Source organism: Desmodus rotundus, chromosome 9 (genome assembly GCF_022682495.2).
Source record: "Desmodus rotundus isolate HL8 chromosome 9, HLdesRot8A.1, whole genome shotgun sequence".
NCBI lineage: Eukaryota > Metazoa > Chordata > Mammalia > Chiroptera > Phyllostomidae > Desmodus > Desmodus rotundus.
In genome coordinates, this window is record NC_071395.1 from 90,417,626 (window position 1) to 90,435,203 (window position 17,578).

The window sequence follows — 17,578 nt, forward strand, 5'->3', positions numbered from 1 at the left end:
ACCTTTCTCTTCCAGGTCTGCCCCCAGGTAACCCCGTTTTACTTCTGGCAGCTTCAGCTGAGGGAATACTTAAATCTCCAAAGAAGGGGAATCATCTCTGCGAGAGGACCAGTGGTATGAGGAATGTGATAAAATTGCAAGGAAAAACAGATAAATCCACATTAACAATCTGAGATTTCAATATTCCTCTCCTAATAACTGACAGAACAAGCAGAAAGAAAATCAGCAAGGAAACAGAAGACTTGAACACCATCAACTTGACCATACTGACATTTATAGAACCTTCCATCCTCAAAGAACATAATACACATTTTTCTTTAAGTGCACACAACACATTTAAGATAGATCATTCCATGGGCCATTATCCAAGTATCAATAAAAAATCATTCAACTCAAAGAATGGGTGTTCTTCGACCACAGTGAAATTCAAATAGAAATCAATATGAGAAAGATATTTGCAAAATTCTCAAAAGCTTGGAAACTACATCGATACATTTCTGAATCACATCCAGGTTTAAAAAATAAATCAAAGGGGAAATCAGACACTACTTTGAACTAAATAAAAATGAAAACACTACTCATCAAAGTATGTGAAATGCAGCTAAAGCAATTCATAGAGGGAACTTTATAGCACTAAAATTCCTATATTAGAAAAAAAAGTTCGTATATCAATGACCTCACTTCTATATTAAGAAACCATTAAAAGAGAAAATTAAGCCTAAAACAGGCAGAAGAAAGGAAATAATAAAGCAGAAATCAATAAAATAGAAAACAAGAAAGCAATATAGAAAATAAATGAAAATGGAAGCTAGTTTTTTTGAGACCAATAAAATTGATATACTTGTATTTAGAATAAGCAGGACAATAATATAGAATACCCAAATTTCCAGTATCAGGAATGAAAGAGGTGACATCACTACAGCTTCTACAGATTTTAAAAGATCACTCAGGAAGAAATAGATAATTCAAATAGTCCTATATTTATTAAAGAAATTCAATTTGTATTTTAAAACTTTTCTACAAAGAAGAATGAAGTAATAGTAATTCTATACAAAATATTCCAGGAAATTGAAAAGAAGGAAATACTCCTCAACTTTCAACTAATTCTATTAGGCCAGCATTACCCTGATACTAGTTAGACAGACATTATAAGACAAGAAAACTAAAGATCAATATCCCACATGAACACAGATGCAAAAATAATGAAAATTGCTTTAGCAAATAAAATCTAGCAACTGTACAAAAATAGGCCACAGAGGCTGGATCTGCTCACCCTGCTTTAGAGCACTGCTTCTTAACCACAGTGGTCCAAATCAAATATTGAAAATACTATACCAAAGCAGACTAAACTGACAAGGTTTATGTTGGAGGTGAATGACATGGACATCAGCTACCCCACACCCTGCCCCAAGGACTGGACATATTCTAACATCTCCTTTCCTACACATTGTTTTCCACTGAGTTTACAATTTTTTTCACTTATTATTTTATCTATTTATCACCAATTCAAACCTGAGCCTTTTGTCTAAAACTTTTCTAAAGATAATTAAATGTATCAGGTGTTTATCAATCTCACTTCCTGAGGATGTCTTCTAACCTACTCAAATTTGGTCTGGTTGCCCTCTGTCCCTATCTTTTCATTGATATCCTGAAGATTTCTTCACTTTATCCTTCATTAAATTTCCCATTTTCTGTAACCCATTTCTTTTCATTTGGCTGACTTTCTCATTTTGATGGATCACATCCTCCACCATATTCCTAGAAAAGAGTACAAGGCAGGCAGGAAAAAAAAAAAAGCCTTACGTCTTACAATATCTTATTTTTATACCTTATTTTTTATTTCTAATAGTTTCAATACATATGAAATACTAAAGTTGAAATTATTTTCTTTCAAAACTTTGAAAGTGATGCTCCATTTTTCATTTGGTTTCTAATGCTACCACTGAGATGTCCAAAGCTGATTGATTCTTCTTTCTTTGTATGTGACAAGTTTTCCCTCTCTGGAAGGATGAAAGATCTATTTGGCCCAGTAATTTGAAATTTCACCACAATGTGTCTTTGTTTGTGTTTATATTCATCCATTGTACTAACACTCAGTAAGCTTTTCAACCAGGAACCTCAAGTGCACAAAAATTGTCTTGAACCATTTGTCGATTATTTCTTTCCTATTTTCTCTGTTCTTTGTTTTTGTAACAACTATCATTTAAATATTGAAATTCCTGGACTGGTCCTGTTTCTTAACATTCCTCACTTCTTTTCTATAATCTTTGTCTTTTTGCTCAACTTTTACAGAGTTCTTCAACACTAATTTTCTAATACTTCTACAAAGCTTTTGATCTCTGCTGTCAGAATTGTAATGTTGAAAGCCTCTTTTAAAGATCAGAATATTATTCTTTTATATAATCTCCTTCTTGTTTCATCGCTATATTATTTTCTCTATTTCCCTGAGGACGTTAATAATGGTTCTATTATTTCCCTCTGCAAAATTTCTGTTCTCCATCTTTCACACATTAGAAGATTTCTTCAAGTATCTAATAATCTTTGTTTAGCTGCTTACACTTAGGATATAAGAGGACTCAAAGGCTGATTGGGAGCTTTGATACATGGAGTGATCTAGCTGAGCTGTTTATTTAAGAAGTCTCTGGTGACTACATTTATGTGTCTTTTTTTTTTTATCCAGATCCCTCAAAATGACTAAGTAATGAGTTAAAATTTCCAAATCAACCAGCAAAAAACTATTTTATAAAAGTAATACAACTCTAAAACTTGAGAAGAACAAAGTTGAAGAAAAAAGGGGACAGGATTATGGAATATAAGAGCCAGGAAATTTTAGAGGATTAAAATACCACACATTTATATATAAGCTTTGTTTTATTGGTAAGTAAAGTGTCTCTAAAACCAAACTCAGTAATGACTGCCTAAAATTTTGTAATATATTCATGATTTTAGGTTCTCAATTCTCATCCTCTTAAGAGATCATTTCATTCATTCAACAGTATTTTGTAGTAACTACTCTATTTTTGGACTATAAGATGCACCTAAGTTTTAGAGGAGGAAAATAGGGAAAAAATTTTGAAGCAAAAAATGTGGTAAAATATTTAATAACATAAATAACATAATATTTCACCAATGTAAATGTAAACAGAACTCAACAGCAGCATTAACAACCATTATTACTGACTTTAAGCTTTAAGTACGGAAACTCCTGTAATCATCAGGGAACCCCAAGAACTCCTCGTCACTACTGTCCACATTTATGAAGCTCAGTTCCTCACAATCACTAGTATCACTGTCTTCACTCTGTTCCTAGAGGATGTCATCTTCAGAGCCGTCTAAGGCATTGCTAACACTTATGGGGGAGATCTGCTGCTGGAGGGCCACAGGTTGTACAACACTCTTATATGGGGACAGTAGTTTTGCACAACCTGTGTGGCTCTGAAGCTGTTGCCAAATTACAGCTCCCATCGTCCCAACCTGTCCAAGCATGGTGGGAGTTGTAGTTTGCAACAGCTGCAGGGCCACATTGACAGGTGACCCTGCAGCGGAATTTGCCTATGTTAATGTTAATGGGGGACACACCAGTCACGTGATGGAGGCACATACAGGTGCCACGGGCTTTCTTCTCCTAATGTGCCTGCACTGCCCGTACCCACCTCCCTAGCACTATAATACGACACAGCGGGCATCCGCTCCTGCCTCCCTTGCTTCACACCGCCGGGACACCCCCTCCTCACAGCCCAGGGCCCACAGCATCTCCTCACTCCTGCTGCCTCTGGCTTCCTGTAGCAGCGACCCTGCTCCTGCCTCCTGTGATCCCGCTCCACCACCCCCCACCCCCACCCCACTGTGCCAGGTAAGCTACATTCAGACTATAAGACGCACCCCCATTTTCCTCCCAGATTTTGGGAGGGGGTGCGTCTTATAGTCCGGAAAATACGGTATTCTATACCAGGAACTCATTCTTGACACTGAAAATACAGCAATGGATAAATCAGACAAAGGTCTCTGCAGTCATGGAACATTCACTCTAGTTTTAGACAGAAAAAATAAAATAAATACAAAGGTGGTAAGTACTATAAACAAAAAAGAAAAAGCTGGTCATATAATTTTAAACAAGGTAATTAAGGGAAGAACTATCTGAAAATTTCACTGATACACAATATTTTTACCTTGTTTGGAAACTGTCACTTCAAAAAAACAATTAAAAGCCTATGATAAATTTTAAATAAAAAAGGAAAATAAGAAGACCCTAATTTAAGACAGTAATTATAAACAAAAGCCAATTCTTCTAAGAGCTAAGACTACAAAGGTGGCATTGATGAAATTCTAAAAAGCAAGTGTGATGATACTCCAACGAATGTTACTGTTAAAAATTTACTGATACTTCTAGTTATACTCCAAAAAGTGATTATCTAGACATATATCACAATGCTCCAAAATTACTTAAAACCTTAATATCATTTAAAAAATGACATGAGACTATTCTTCATTTTCTTTTAGCTTGAACAAATGATACCATATGAACTTTAAGACTATAACATTTAAGGCCCTAAATTTAAAACCCAGAATAGCTAAACTAGACCCAGCAAAAACCCCAGTCCTCAGATCAAGTACTAGGAAGGTTTGGCTGATATCTTCTTTTTAATATAACAATCAATTCAATGAAAATTTACCTTGCCCAGAGCGGCTTTGGCGTGAGTCTACACTTGACTGTCTTCGATCCGGTGGTTCCTCGCTCCCTCCATCTGCATAAAATGACAAAAAGCATAAGCAAATAGATATTCTCTGGTTCTGCCTGTATCTTAAAATTAGTATATCTATCATTTGTTTTCATTTCTTATAATTTCAATCATTAAAATATTTGAGGATATTTCCTATATAAATCAAAGGTTCTTACCCTTAGGTTTTTTGTGGAGATAGTCTACCTTCCCCTCTTAAAGGGTGTCCTTTGCTTATCCACATACATATACACTCTACTTTGCATAAAATGAAACAATGTTATCAACTCTGAAGTTTATTCACAGAATCCTAGGGTTTTTAAAAAAGATTTCATTTATTTGTTTTTAGAGAGAGGGGAAGGGAGGCAGAAAGCGAGGGAGACATCAGTGTGCAAGAGAAACATCCACCAGTGGCCTCTTGCAAGCCCCCAACCAAAGAAATGGCCCACAACCCAGACATACGCAGTGATGGAGAATCAAGCCAACGACCTTTTGGTTTGGAGGACAACGCCCAATCCACTAAGCCACACCAGTCAGGGCTAGAATTCCAGTTTAGAAGCCTTGATTTAAACCAATGTCTAAATTAATTACAGCTGCTTATTTGTCTAAAGTATGTCAAATAATAAAAATTACATTTACATGATTTATGAGTGTTAAGAAAATTACATAATACATGAAACAGCAATATAAATCAGAATCTGAAAAATTCAGAAAGGAGACAGAAACCAAGAAAGAATGAGAAATAAAACAAAAATAATTTCAGTAATGAAGCCTAAACTATAAAAAAAAAACAGCAAATAAACATAAAAATCTTAAAGAAATAGAAGGTAAAAGGATAGAAAACTTTAACAATTTTTTTTTAAAAAGAAGAGATTTTAAAAATTGCAAGGTGACAAATATTGGAAATAGGCAAAGGGGATCAGCATATGGATAAAAATAGGAGTCCCTAAAAAAGAAAACCAAAGTGAGAAAACAAATTTAAAAACTAGAATTTAAGAATGTTTTCCAGAAAAAAGTCTCTATGTATGTGTCAGACAGACACACACACACACACACACATACATACACACATATGTCTGTGTAAGTACAGGTCTACATACCCACACATATGCATACATGCACATATATATATATAATTAAATATTACAAGAGTACCATGTGTACTTGAGATAATCAACTTAGATCAATGCACCAAGACATTTCCTACTAAAATTACTGTACTTCAAAGAAAAAAGAAAAAAAAATCCTTTGGGCATTTAGGCAAAGATGTCACATGATTTTTAAGAAAAAATACAAAAAGAAAATGGAATAATGTATTTAAAATACACAAAGAAAAAATTTGAGACAAAGATTTTATATCCAATTAAATTTAAGTATAAAGACTAAAGACAAACAACATGAAAGAATTTAGGGAATACTGCTGCATGTGGGATATCTGAGATTTTCCTGCCTATGTTCTTCTCTAGAACTTTTATAATGTTGCAACTTGTATTTAAGTCTTTTATCCACCTTGAAATTATTTTTGTCTATGGTGTAAGTTGGTGATCGAGTTTCATTTTTTTGCATGTAGCTGTCCAGATCTCCCAACACCATTTGTTAAGAGGCTATTTTTATTCCATTTTATGCTTCTGCCCCCTTTGTCAAATATTAATTGACCATAGAGGCTTGGGTTTATTTCTGGGCTCTCTATTCTGTTCCATTGGTCTATGTGCCTGTTCTTATGCCGGTACCATACTGTTCTGATTACAGTGGCCTTGTAATATAGTTTTATATCAGGTATTATGATCCCTCCTACTTTGTTCTTCTTTCTCAAAACTGTTGTGGCTATTTGGGGTTGTTTATGGTACCATATAAATTTTCCACAATATTTTCACTGATATATCCCCTAGAGTAAGGGACATAAAGGAAATATTAAACACATGGGACCTCATCAAAATAAAAAGCTTCTGCACAGCTAAAGAAAACCATCAGCAAAATAAAAATGGAACCAACTGTATGAGAAAATATATTTGCAAATGATACCTTGGACAAGAGTTTGATTTCCAAAATATACAAGAACTCACACGACTCCAATCCAGGAAGACAAAAAATCCAATTAAAAAATGGACAAAGGGCCTTCTCCAAGGAGGACATACAGAGGGCCCAGAAACATATGAAAGGATGTTCAGCATCACTAGCCATCAGAGAGATGCAAATTAAAACCACAATGAGATACTATTTCACACTGGTCAGAGTGGCCATCATAAACAAATCCACAAACAACAAGTGCTGGAGAGGTTGTGGAGAAAAGGGAACCCTAGTGCACTGTTGGTGGTAATGCAGACTAATGCAGCCACTGCGGAAAACAGTATGGAATTTCCTCAGAAAACTAAAAATGGAACTGCCTTTTGACCCAACAATCCCATTGCTGGGATTATACCCTAAGAATCCTGAAACACCAATTCAAAAGAACCTATGTACCCCCATGCTCATAGCAGCACAATTTATAACAGCCAAGTGCAGGAAGCAATCTAAGTGCCCACCAGTAAATGAGTGGATCAAAAAACTGTGGTACATTTATATAATGGAATACTAAGCAGCAGAAAGGGGCTCCTACCCTTCACAGCAGCAGGGATGGAACTGGAGAGCATTGTGCTAAGTGAAATAAGCCAAGTGGTGAAAGACAAATACCATATAATCTCATCTATAAGCAGAATCTAATCAATAAAACAAACAAGGTAAATATAACCAGAGACATTGAAATAATGAACAAACTGACAGTAACCAGAGGGGAGGGGAAAGAGGGATAATGGGGGACAATAGGGGAGGAGCCATCAAGGAACATGTATAAAGGACACATGGACAAAGCCAAAGGGGGTAGGTTCGATGGTGGGAGGTGGGGATGGGTGGGGCAGGGGGGCATGGTGAGGTGAAAATGGAGACAACTGTACTTGAAAAATAAAAAATTAATTAAAAAAAAGAATTTAGGGAATATGGTTCCCATGATCTTTTCCTAGTTCTCACAAAAACTAACATTGGGCATCCACAGTGACTAGAGAGGCATCACAATAAAAACTAGTAATAACCATTAAATATACAATTGATTGTAGAAGTAAGACTAAATGAGGGTTTTAAAACAGAGAGATTATAGAATGTAATGTCTGTAAGATCTGACAAAGTAGATACAGTACAACCATAAACAAATGGAGGAAGAAATGAAGAAAGCATAAGCAAACAAAAAATATTAATTCAGTTCAGTGATCAAAATTGGTGGTGGTAATGTTTGCAGACCATTGTTATACATAGGGATAAAGCAAATGAGTAATGATGGTATATTCTAATATTATCATCTCCTTGAGAATCAGAGTTCTCAGTATAGAAGAATTATAGAAGTAAAAAATAGAAGTCATGTAAAAACTCTGTGGCACTGAATCTATATTGAAAACATCAGTATAATCTTGTAAGTCACAGGTACGTCCTAGCTCTCTGTCCACTGAAAAAACCTAGGCACAGTGGCTGACAGAATAGCAATGACCATCCCTAGTGCCCACCCTGTGATCCTGAAATACAATTCTTCATAAACCAAGACTTCTTAAAGAACTAGCTGGTTTCACAAAGAAAATGTACTAGATAAACCTGGAATATCCTGACATATTCAACACTAAGGAAGCTATCAAAGACAACATACAGCTAGGGTCATATCAAAAAGACTTGGTGAAGGGCTTTCACTGCCACGATCAGAATATTTGATCCATGCTAACTGGTCCTGAGGTTAACAGGGACCCAGATCATTATCTAGAAAACTGGGGAAATAAATAATTAACAAGCAATCCTACATTTCCTATATAAATGGTACTAGTAGTTGAAGAGTATATAAAAGAAATCTCTTTATAAAATTATTTCAGATAATAAATGAAAAACAAGATAGAATTACAATAGCACTGAACTAATGAATTAATAGCTCTATAGGCACCAAGCATCAATAGCCGGTAACATCAAAAAAGAGTAAAACCCATATATTATATGCCTCCTGATGGTAGGACCACAACGACTACAGTTGTGCCCAAAACAATCAAACCTGAGTCCAGTCAAACCTCTGAATCTAGCTGTCAGTTTTCAGGAAAAACAAAGGACAGAAGAAAATGCTGAATTGCTCCTGAGTGCACCATTAATAAGACTCAACCTGTGGGAAATTCTGTACGTCAAACAACCCAGGTTTTTCAACAGATAAAAGAGATAAAATATTATAAAATCCTAAATGACTATGGGATAAAGATTTAATAAATAAATTTCTATTTTTCAAAATAGAAAACTAAATCAGAAATTTGTGGCATCATATACCAAGCATCAGAATGTGTAAATATCATTACCTAGTCAAGTTTCCTTCCTAGTGATCCCTTAATTTTTTTATGCTAGTATAAAATAGATTCCTTTACTTGGGAATCAATCATAATGAGCAACAGTCCTATTCAAGAATGTTTAAAATTTTTATTTTTCAGGTTTTTCTATGTGAATAAAATAATATATATATATCACATTCTCTCTTTTAACATCAAAACATGTCCTTGAAGTATGTGAGAAGTAATAGGAATAAAACATAGATATTTCTCCTCACCAACATTGTCTTCCTAAACAGAATAAAAGAATAAAAATAAAAACAAGGCTTCAAAGAGTATAAAATTTGCTTGATCTGTAAAATATCAGGGTATCAATAAAACAACCCACAGGAAAAATACAGGCAAGAAATGGTTTAAGATATAGTTCTGAGTCAGCAAAACAAAGACAAGACATAAAAATCACCAATGTTGACACAATTATAATCTAAAATGTTTTAACTGTCTGAATTTTTAAAATTACTGGTAAATCAGAACTATTTTGCAGTAAATTTGAGCAATTCACTCCATAAGGGCTGACATTCACTCTCAAGGAAAAGTCAACAGTTAAAGATTGTTAAAAAAGAATAAACTCACCACTGCTCCAAGATGGAACAGTAAAAATTTTCAGCTTCTTTAAAAGTGTTTGCGGTATGCTTATGGAACCAATGAATGCATTAATCCAAAATAGCAAGATTTCAGTGATGTGCAGTACTTTAAATGTTTTTGCTTTGCTTAACACAATTCCTTTAGTGTTACAAATAAGACGTCCCACATATAACACTTATGTTTGTGGACAAAACAGAAGAATTTCAGTGGTCAAGCAAGTCATTTGCATTATATTAATTACCTTGTTCAGGAGTGTAGAAGGTAGAACAGGGCTGTGCCTGTTAAGTTAGAATTTATTCACTAAACTTGAGTTAAAGACTTACTTCAAATATAAATGGTGGAGCAAAAGTAGGTTTACAATTGTTCATATGGAAAAATAATACAATAAGTAATAAATAATACAAGAATAAACTCTGTTGAGTACTCACAACTGTAAAGTCATTTTCCCCCCTACCTGTATTGTGAACTTAAGAGAGGAAAACCTACAATGTAATAGGTACAGAAATAAAAAAGACCTGACTGTCCAACACAAGTGTTAACTTCTCAAATCAGACGTGAGGTTTCCTGGATTTGACATAGTTATCACAGAACATTTTTTTTTATCAACATACTGAGTTAAATCCAGCAAATAATGTAAAACAATATATATTTAATATTGAGAAACATTGTTAATAGATTTCCTATTCCCACTATTTCAAAAGGGAATAATGTCATAGAAGCATTTACCACACAGGACAGACAGCTTTCAACTCAGGTATATTAAAGCACTACAATATTCCTAGTAAAGAAATACCAACCATATAGACAATATTCAGTAATTAGTGATTTCCTAGGAAGGAATTTAAGTTAGCTAAAGCCTAATAGGAAAGTGCCTAAACAAGTCCAAGAAAAATGTTTTCTTTCCTGCAACTAGGGGATACTTAAATGATCTATTATTTTCAATTCAGGATCAAAATATTACAGCTGAAAAATAAACAACTTAAGTGACCTTGAATTTGGCAACCTAAGCCCATCTTAAGTGTTCTCAGCTAGAGTAAGTATTAGATTTCTGAGTTCAAATTTTAAAGTTGTCTTCAATCCTCCTTTAGGAACTTAAATATATGACCCTAATAGAAGGTATGGGAGATATTGAAACTGAATGGAACACAAATATATATATATAAGTTTTACTACTCAGGTATGATTAGTATACATTTAATGAAGTATATATAAAATTGTATACACTTACTGCCACAAGGGCAGACAAGAACTAGAGGACATGAATGAAATTTAAAGAAAATGCAAAGGAAGACCAGGAACATAAGCCAGATTTATTTATCAGTGAAGGGCTACTCATAAAAAGGTACATACACACAATGTTCCCTGGCTACATAAGCAGTCTGATAACTAGAAAGCAGCTCATCTCTTTAGGGTTCAAAAACCACTTTGATGAGAACAGAAACCACTTTGTTCAGTATGTATTCTATGCTGGGTACACGGCCAGTAAGGTCTTTACATTATCTCATGCAATACTAATAATAATTCTATGAAACAAGTATTATGCCAATTCTAAATGCAAGGTTCAGATTGAGAGAAGTGATGTGACTTTCCCCAAGTCACACTGCTAATAAGTAGCGATCATAAAGTTAAAATTGTCTGGTTTCAAAATTCTGCATTCTTTTTAAGATTCTCCACTGCCCTCTATTACAATGAGAAAAACCATTAAGGTGGAGGTTGGGGGGTGGGCAGGAACTGAGGGGTAAGATAACAAAAGCAGACAGGGACCAATTAAGAAGCTACTGCAAAAATCCAGAAGAACGAACACTTGTGTTATCCTTGTTTTTGGTGACTTTGAAAGTTTTTAAAGAGTACTGGTTAGGACTTCTGTAGAATGTCCCTCAGTTGGAGTTTCTCTGATGTCTTCTCATTAGACTGGGGTTACAGGATTTGGAGAGGAAGATCACATAGGCAAACTGCCATCCTCATCATATCATTTCAAGATACTATCAGCAGCATGAAACCAACTAGACTAACTAAATGGGTATACATGATGCAGCTCTATCTTCTTAGACTGTGCCAACATTAATGTAAATAGCCATTACCTACTTGGTCCTTTACTATGTGTCAGTCACCATGCTACATGTTTTACACATTTATGTCACTCAATCCTCAATAAAACCTTATGAGAAAAATAATTATTTTCTTCTTATTAGATCAGGTAAGAGGAATTGAGACTTTAAGGAAACCTGGCCACAGTTGTAAAGTTGCTAAGTACAGCATCTAGGATCTAGGATCTGCACCTAGGCTGCATTCTAAAGCCTGTTCTCTTCTCCACCTTTCTATGTCACCTCCTTGCAAAAGAGAACATAGTTTATCTTCACATCTAGATACAAACACATACACCATGTTAGAGAGCTCTAGCAGTATAATTGCAGAGAACAGAAAAAGATGAAAAAAATGCCAAGGTGAATTTGAAATCTGATTTCAAACTTTCCCTCAAACTGGTTACTCAGTATAGTCATTCAAATTCTTAAGCTTAATTAATTTAACAGTTTCCTCTATGTGTTTCTCTCAAGTTTCTTATTAAAAAACATTATGTATCTCTATACATAAACACTATATAGACTCATAGAAAGAGCTGGGAGGAATTTGTGTTTCTTTGTTGTTTTTGTCTATTTATACTTTAACATTCTGTGAAGTTGGAGTTCACAGGCTGCACAAAAACAGGTAGTAGGATGGATGTGACCCACAGGTTACAGTTTGCTGAACTCTGTCTAGAACATATAAAGAATATCTGTAAACCAATTAAGAAAAACATAAATAATCCAAGAAAAACAATGCATATGGGAAATGAGGGGGTTAGTAACACAAGAGGAAATCTGAAAGGCCAATAAACACATGAAAGAATATTCAGCCTCACTAGAAATTACAGAAATAGAAATTAAATAAGTAGAATATTACCTTTCACCTACCAGATTGGGGAAAATGAAGGAGTCTAACCATTTGAATGTTGGCAAGGATATGGCAAGAGAGAAACTTTCAAACACTTCTAAGAAGTGTATAAATTGGTACAGTAACATAGGAGAGAAATATCTAGTAAAAGGGAAAATGCAAATAACCTACATCCTGACAATTCCACTTCTAAATAGAGTCCCTAGAAAAACTCTTACATGTGTGTAAGGATAATCACTGCATTATTTGCAATAACACAAAACAAAACAAACATTGAAATAAACTCAAGTTTCTATTAGGAGAGGAATGGATAAAAGAAACGCACTCATAAAACTGAATGCTGTACAACAGATAAAAGAAATAAATCAAGTCCATATACAGCAAAATCAGCAAGATCCAGAATGACGTAAGGATAATGATATCACGTAGTAAATTTTAAAACACACATAATACTACACTAAAAATTGTTCATGGATACATTTATATTGGGATTCTTTGTCTCTGATAAAGAAGATTCAAACATCATTTTTTTTTTTACCAAATTCCAAATCTGTCTGTATGAGTCTGTGTATTATCTTTGTGTGCATCTGTGTTTAGATATGGTTATAGCAATGAGAACTAGTGAAAACATATGCCATATTCTGAAAGTTATAAGGATTAACATTTATGAAAATTCACACTTACAGCAAAATACAGAATGCACTAAAGGGTGCTGAGACTGAAGAGATAGTAATTTAAGTGACAAAGAGGAAATCCTAAAATAAGGAGGTATGAATGGAAGAGAAAATGAGAAGACAAAGTTAGGAAATATTCAGAAGTCTTAATCAACTGGACTTGATGGTTCATTAGGTGTGGACAGTCATTTTGGGGAGCAGAGAAAGCTTCATGTGTTTTCTGTTTCCTGAATACACTTCTAAATAGAACTGACATCTACATTAGCTGATGATAATGGACCGTCGGCTACAGCTAAGAGGTAGAAAAAAAGTCAGTTAAAGCAACTTTGGAAGATATGTAGCAGAAAAGTTTTCTCTGCTGTGTAGTTCCTGCCACATTATATATATAATATATGTTCCTGAGGGCTAACAGTACTGTTGAAATAGTAACTGAAGGAAGAGATAAAAAAAAGTTGGGGACCACACAAGTACAAATTCTGGCTCCAACACTGTATGACTTCAGTCAAGTCATTTAACTTTCTTTTTCTCTGTCCCTGTTTCTTTATCTACTAAATGAATAAAAAATAAATGAGCTTATCCCATGTTGTGAAAATTAAATGAGTATGATTATGTATGTATTTATGTATGTGTGTGCATGTCTTTGTATATACACACGAAGTGTTTGCTACTATTATTCATTCATTACTAGGTACCCACTAAATGCTAAGGCATAATACTATGTTCTGGAGAAGCAGAGGTGACAGTTTCCATTGTTTGCACTCTTCTAGTACATACAGCCAGTACACTGTGACAGACATGTGAGCTAATGTGCTGTCCCCAACCCAACAATTCCTGAGTTATTATTTCTCAATCTATCTGAGCCTATTAACAATTTTAAAGTCATTTAACCTTTCAGCAGTTGCTAAAAATCCATGGAAAAGGTTTATAGTTACATAGAGAAAAATCTTTACTAATATACGAATTTATGGATTTGTCATTTTCTGAACTATATATTCACCCCCATACTCCAAGGTTGCAGGTTCAATCTCCGGTCAGGACAGATACAAGAAGCAACCAATGAATGCGTAAATAAGTGGAACAACACATCATGTTTCTCTCTCCCCTCCCCTGCCCACTCCCCCACCCATCTTCCTCTTGCTCTCTAAAAACCAATAAAATTTCAAAAAAAATTAAACTGTGTTTTTATTCTTATCTCTAAATTTCCCCATTATTTTATTTCTTCTATCCTTCTAAAATATTCATAAATAAACCTAATGTTAATCTAAAAGAACCATAAATAAATACAATTCCCAGAAACTTATCTCTACATTTCCACCATTATTCCTAGAATATATTCATTTTTTACTCATTTTACTCTTAACCACAATGTTAATCTGAAAGATTCATAAATAATACCCTCAGAAACTACCTGGATCTTACAATTACAAAGACAACAATGGTTAAATGAAGATTAACAGGTTTTTTTTTTAATTGCTTAATTGAAAACAAATTATAGCATAAAATCTTTTGATTTTATACAGGAATAGATTATCATTTTCTTTAATAAATGATGTTTCTTTATTGTCAAAGGTATCTCGTACAAGTCATTCCCTCATCAACTTACTTTGCAATATTCTCTTTCAACAAAAGATATCTTAATTGCATCCAGCTCTCCCTCGCAAATTTACAGTACTAATCCTTGCCAGCCATTTTGTTTCAGCTTGTAACACTAGCAGCCAGCTGCCTTCAGCCTGACTCTATTAGCATATCGGATAATTTAGAAAATAAGAACGGAAATGCGATCTAAAGATATAGTTGGTTTTTATCAGACTGTATCTGTACATGATATATTACTCTTTAAATATACTTTATTTAGATGCTTCTCTACTTCCTCTCAATAGAATTTATTTTGTTAATTTAAATGCTCGTTCCTGCTTACGGTAATTTTTCCCTCCCCCAGATCCTACAAATGAAGTTGACCTGTTACCATTTAAATACAAGAATTTTCAAATTTTAATAGAATAAACTACAAGTGTATTTTAAGTATTTTCTATAAAAATAAAAGGGTTGGATACTGTAATTTACAACTATATTTCAGCAGACCGTCTAACCAAGAATAGTAAATAAATAAAAGCTAACCTATATTGTTACAACCTATATTGTAACCTATATTACATCTCAAGGGTTTTTCTAATAGCTAGGAGACAGCAAACAATTCTTCACCTGTTTTGACTTGCAAAGGCTGCTGTTCGAATGTCAGTAACAATGTGCCCTCACCACACATCAGTGAAGTCTTAGATGACAAATTATCTAATGCAATTTTAATAAGATGAAGAAGGGTAGGGCCAGAGAGTTTCGATTAGTGTCCTGTTCTTCAGAACTCTTTTCCATCAACAACCCCTCCCTCTCTAACAAGTCCTACTCATCCATAATTAATAAGTTCTGAAATTATATTATTCATTAACCCATTCTAACACTTACCATAAAACTCCTTTTAGGGAGACCCTTGTAGTTCATTTAATAATACTATTTAGAAAGTTTGTTAATGTAAAAGAACAACACTCTCTTGATGTAACACCAAGAAAGAAAAAAGGCTGAAGTGGAGGGAAAACCTGCAAGAAATAAATTGCTCAAAGGATTGCTGAAGTGCTTTAACAACTTCATTTTCTTTTCTAAACCCCTCCCCGTCTCCAAGGCATTTTTGTGTTTTGACTGTGATGCCAACTAACCATCCAGGCTGCTGTAGAAGCCTCTGGTTAGAATGGATTTCAAGGCTGCTGTGTCTTATGAAGAACCAATCAGGTTTCTTTGTTTCATCTGCAACATTCCATCAGGGTTATATAACATTTTAGATACATGAAACATTCTAATAATATAGCATATTTCGATCTATAGTTACCAATCTAATGTCACTAAATCTGGCACAAAAATCCCATAATGATTCTGCTGTGTTATTAAACAAAAGCAAAGTAATACAGTAGAGAGATTTTTTCTTTTGGGGGAGAGGAAAGAGTGTATTTGCTTTGTCTAAACAAATAGTTTTTAAAAATAGAGAATATGAGCAATTTGCAAACTACTAAGATTAACACTGATTCTTCTTATTTCTGTCTACAGTAAAGTGGCGGAGGCAACCCAATGCAGTTGCAAACAGCCATACAGTTGTTAATTCTTATCATATTCAACATGTCAGTAGTACAGAATAAAATATTATAAATAGATTGTAAATGCAAGTTTAATCTTTTGCAAAAAATTTTTAAAGCACAGAAAAATTAAGTGAAGTATTTAAAATACCTGGGCAAATATTTTCTCAAACAAGAAAATCTGAACTTTAAATGTCATACCCCAATTTAATACCTGCAATACTAACCAAAAAATTTCTACACCAGCACTATTGTTACCTATATAATCAGAATACTTGCAGCGCTGGAATCACATAAATATCTATCTATCTGTCTATCTTCCTCTACCTCCCTCTCTCTCTCTCTCTCTTTCCCTCTGCCCCCCCCCAATGCTGCATAACTTAAATATCACTGCTCTGTGCTATTAATAGAGAACTCAGATTTTCAAGAACACATTAGGCTGGAACCTGTGACTCTCGTAGTTTTCTTTCTTTTTACAACTCAAAAGCATCCCACATATGATAGTTACAAATCAGCACAGGATTAAAATAGTGCCTGAATGTATAAAAAACAGAATTTGTTGGGTGTGGCTTAAGTAAATATACCTTGTCTCAACTGGACAGCTCCCCAGTAATGTGCTACCACCGAAATCCAAAATATATGAGTACATAAGTAAAGTGCTTTCTGGGAAGGAGTGGGAAACAAAACCTCCGTGTTTTTTCTATACTTGGTGTTCAATTGTTTTTTACACTGTACTTCTAGACAGTGCCTTGAGTAAATGCTGAGCTTTGCTCAAGAAACCAAAGACAGAGAAATTTTACTTGTCCTATTTTCCTTATATTATACTCACTGTCTACAACATGGCTCTAGTTACAAACATTTTGCTTTCATAAAAGAGGTAATCATTTAAATCATGACTGTGTGCAATGCGAACACACACTGCATTATAGTCATCAATAAAATATGAAGTGCCAACTCCAGTGTTCATTCTACTTATTTGCCATCTCACCAGAGAATGCTCTACTAATGCTCTCTACTATTATAAAATGAACAATATAAGAGACATTGGTAGGAGCTGCGACAAATGTGCAACAGAGAAAATATAAAAGCTGTAAGTACTTTTTAAAAAAATCTAGTAATAGGAAAAACCTTTCATGTATATGCATATGTGTGTATATGAACACACATTATATTTA

The 17,578-nt window shown here is 34.3% G+C and overlaps 1 protein-coding gene across 6 annotated transcripts in view; it reads right to left on the bottom strand.

Moving 5' to 3' along the window:
- TANC2 (tetratricopeptide repeat, ankyrin repeat and coiled-coil containing 2) overlaps positions 1 to 17,578 on the bottom strand; it is a 308,461-nt gene that overhangs the window by 217,481 nt on the left and 73,402 nt on the right. For all 6 annotated transcript variants that reach the window (XM_053930697.2, XM_053930694.2, XM_053930699.2 and 3 more), the window contains exon 3: positions 4,674 to 4,745. In XM_053930697.2, the coding sequence (XP_053786672.1) occupies positions 4,674 to 4,745 (72 nt within the window). The remainder of the gene's footprint in view (positions 1 to 4,673; positions 4,746 to 17,578) is intronic.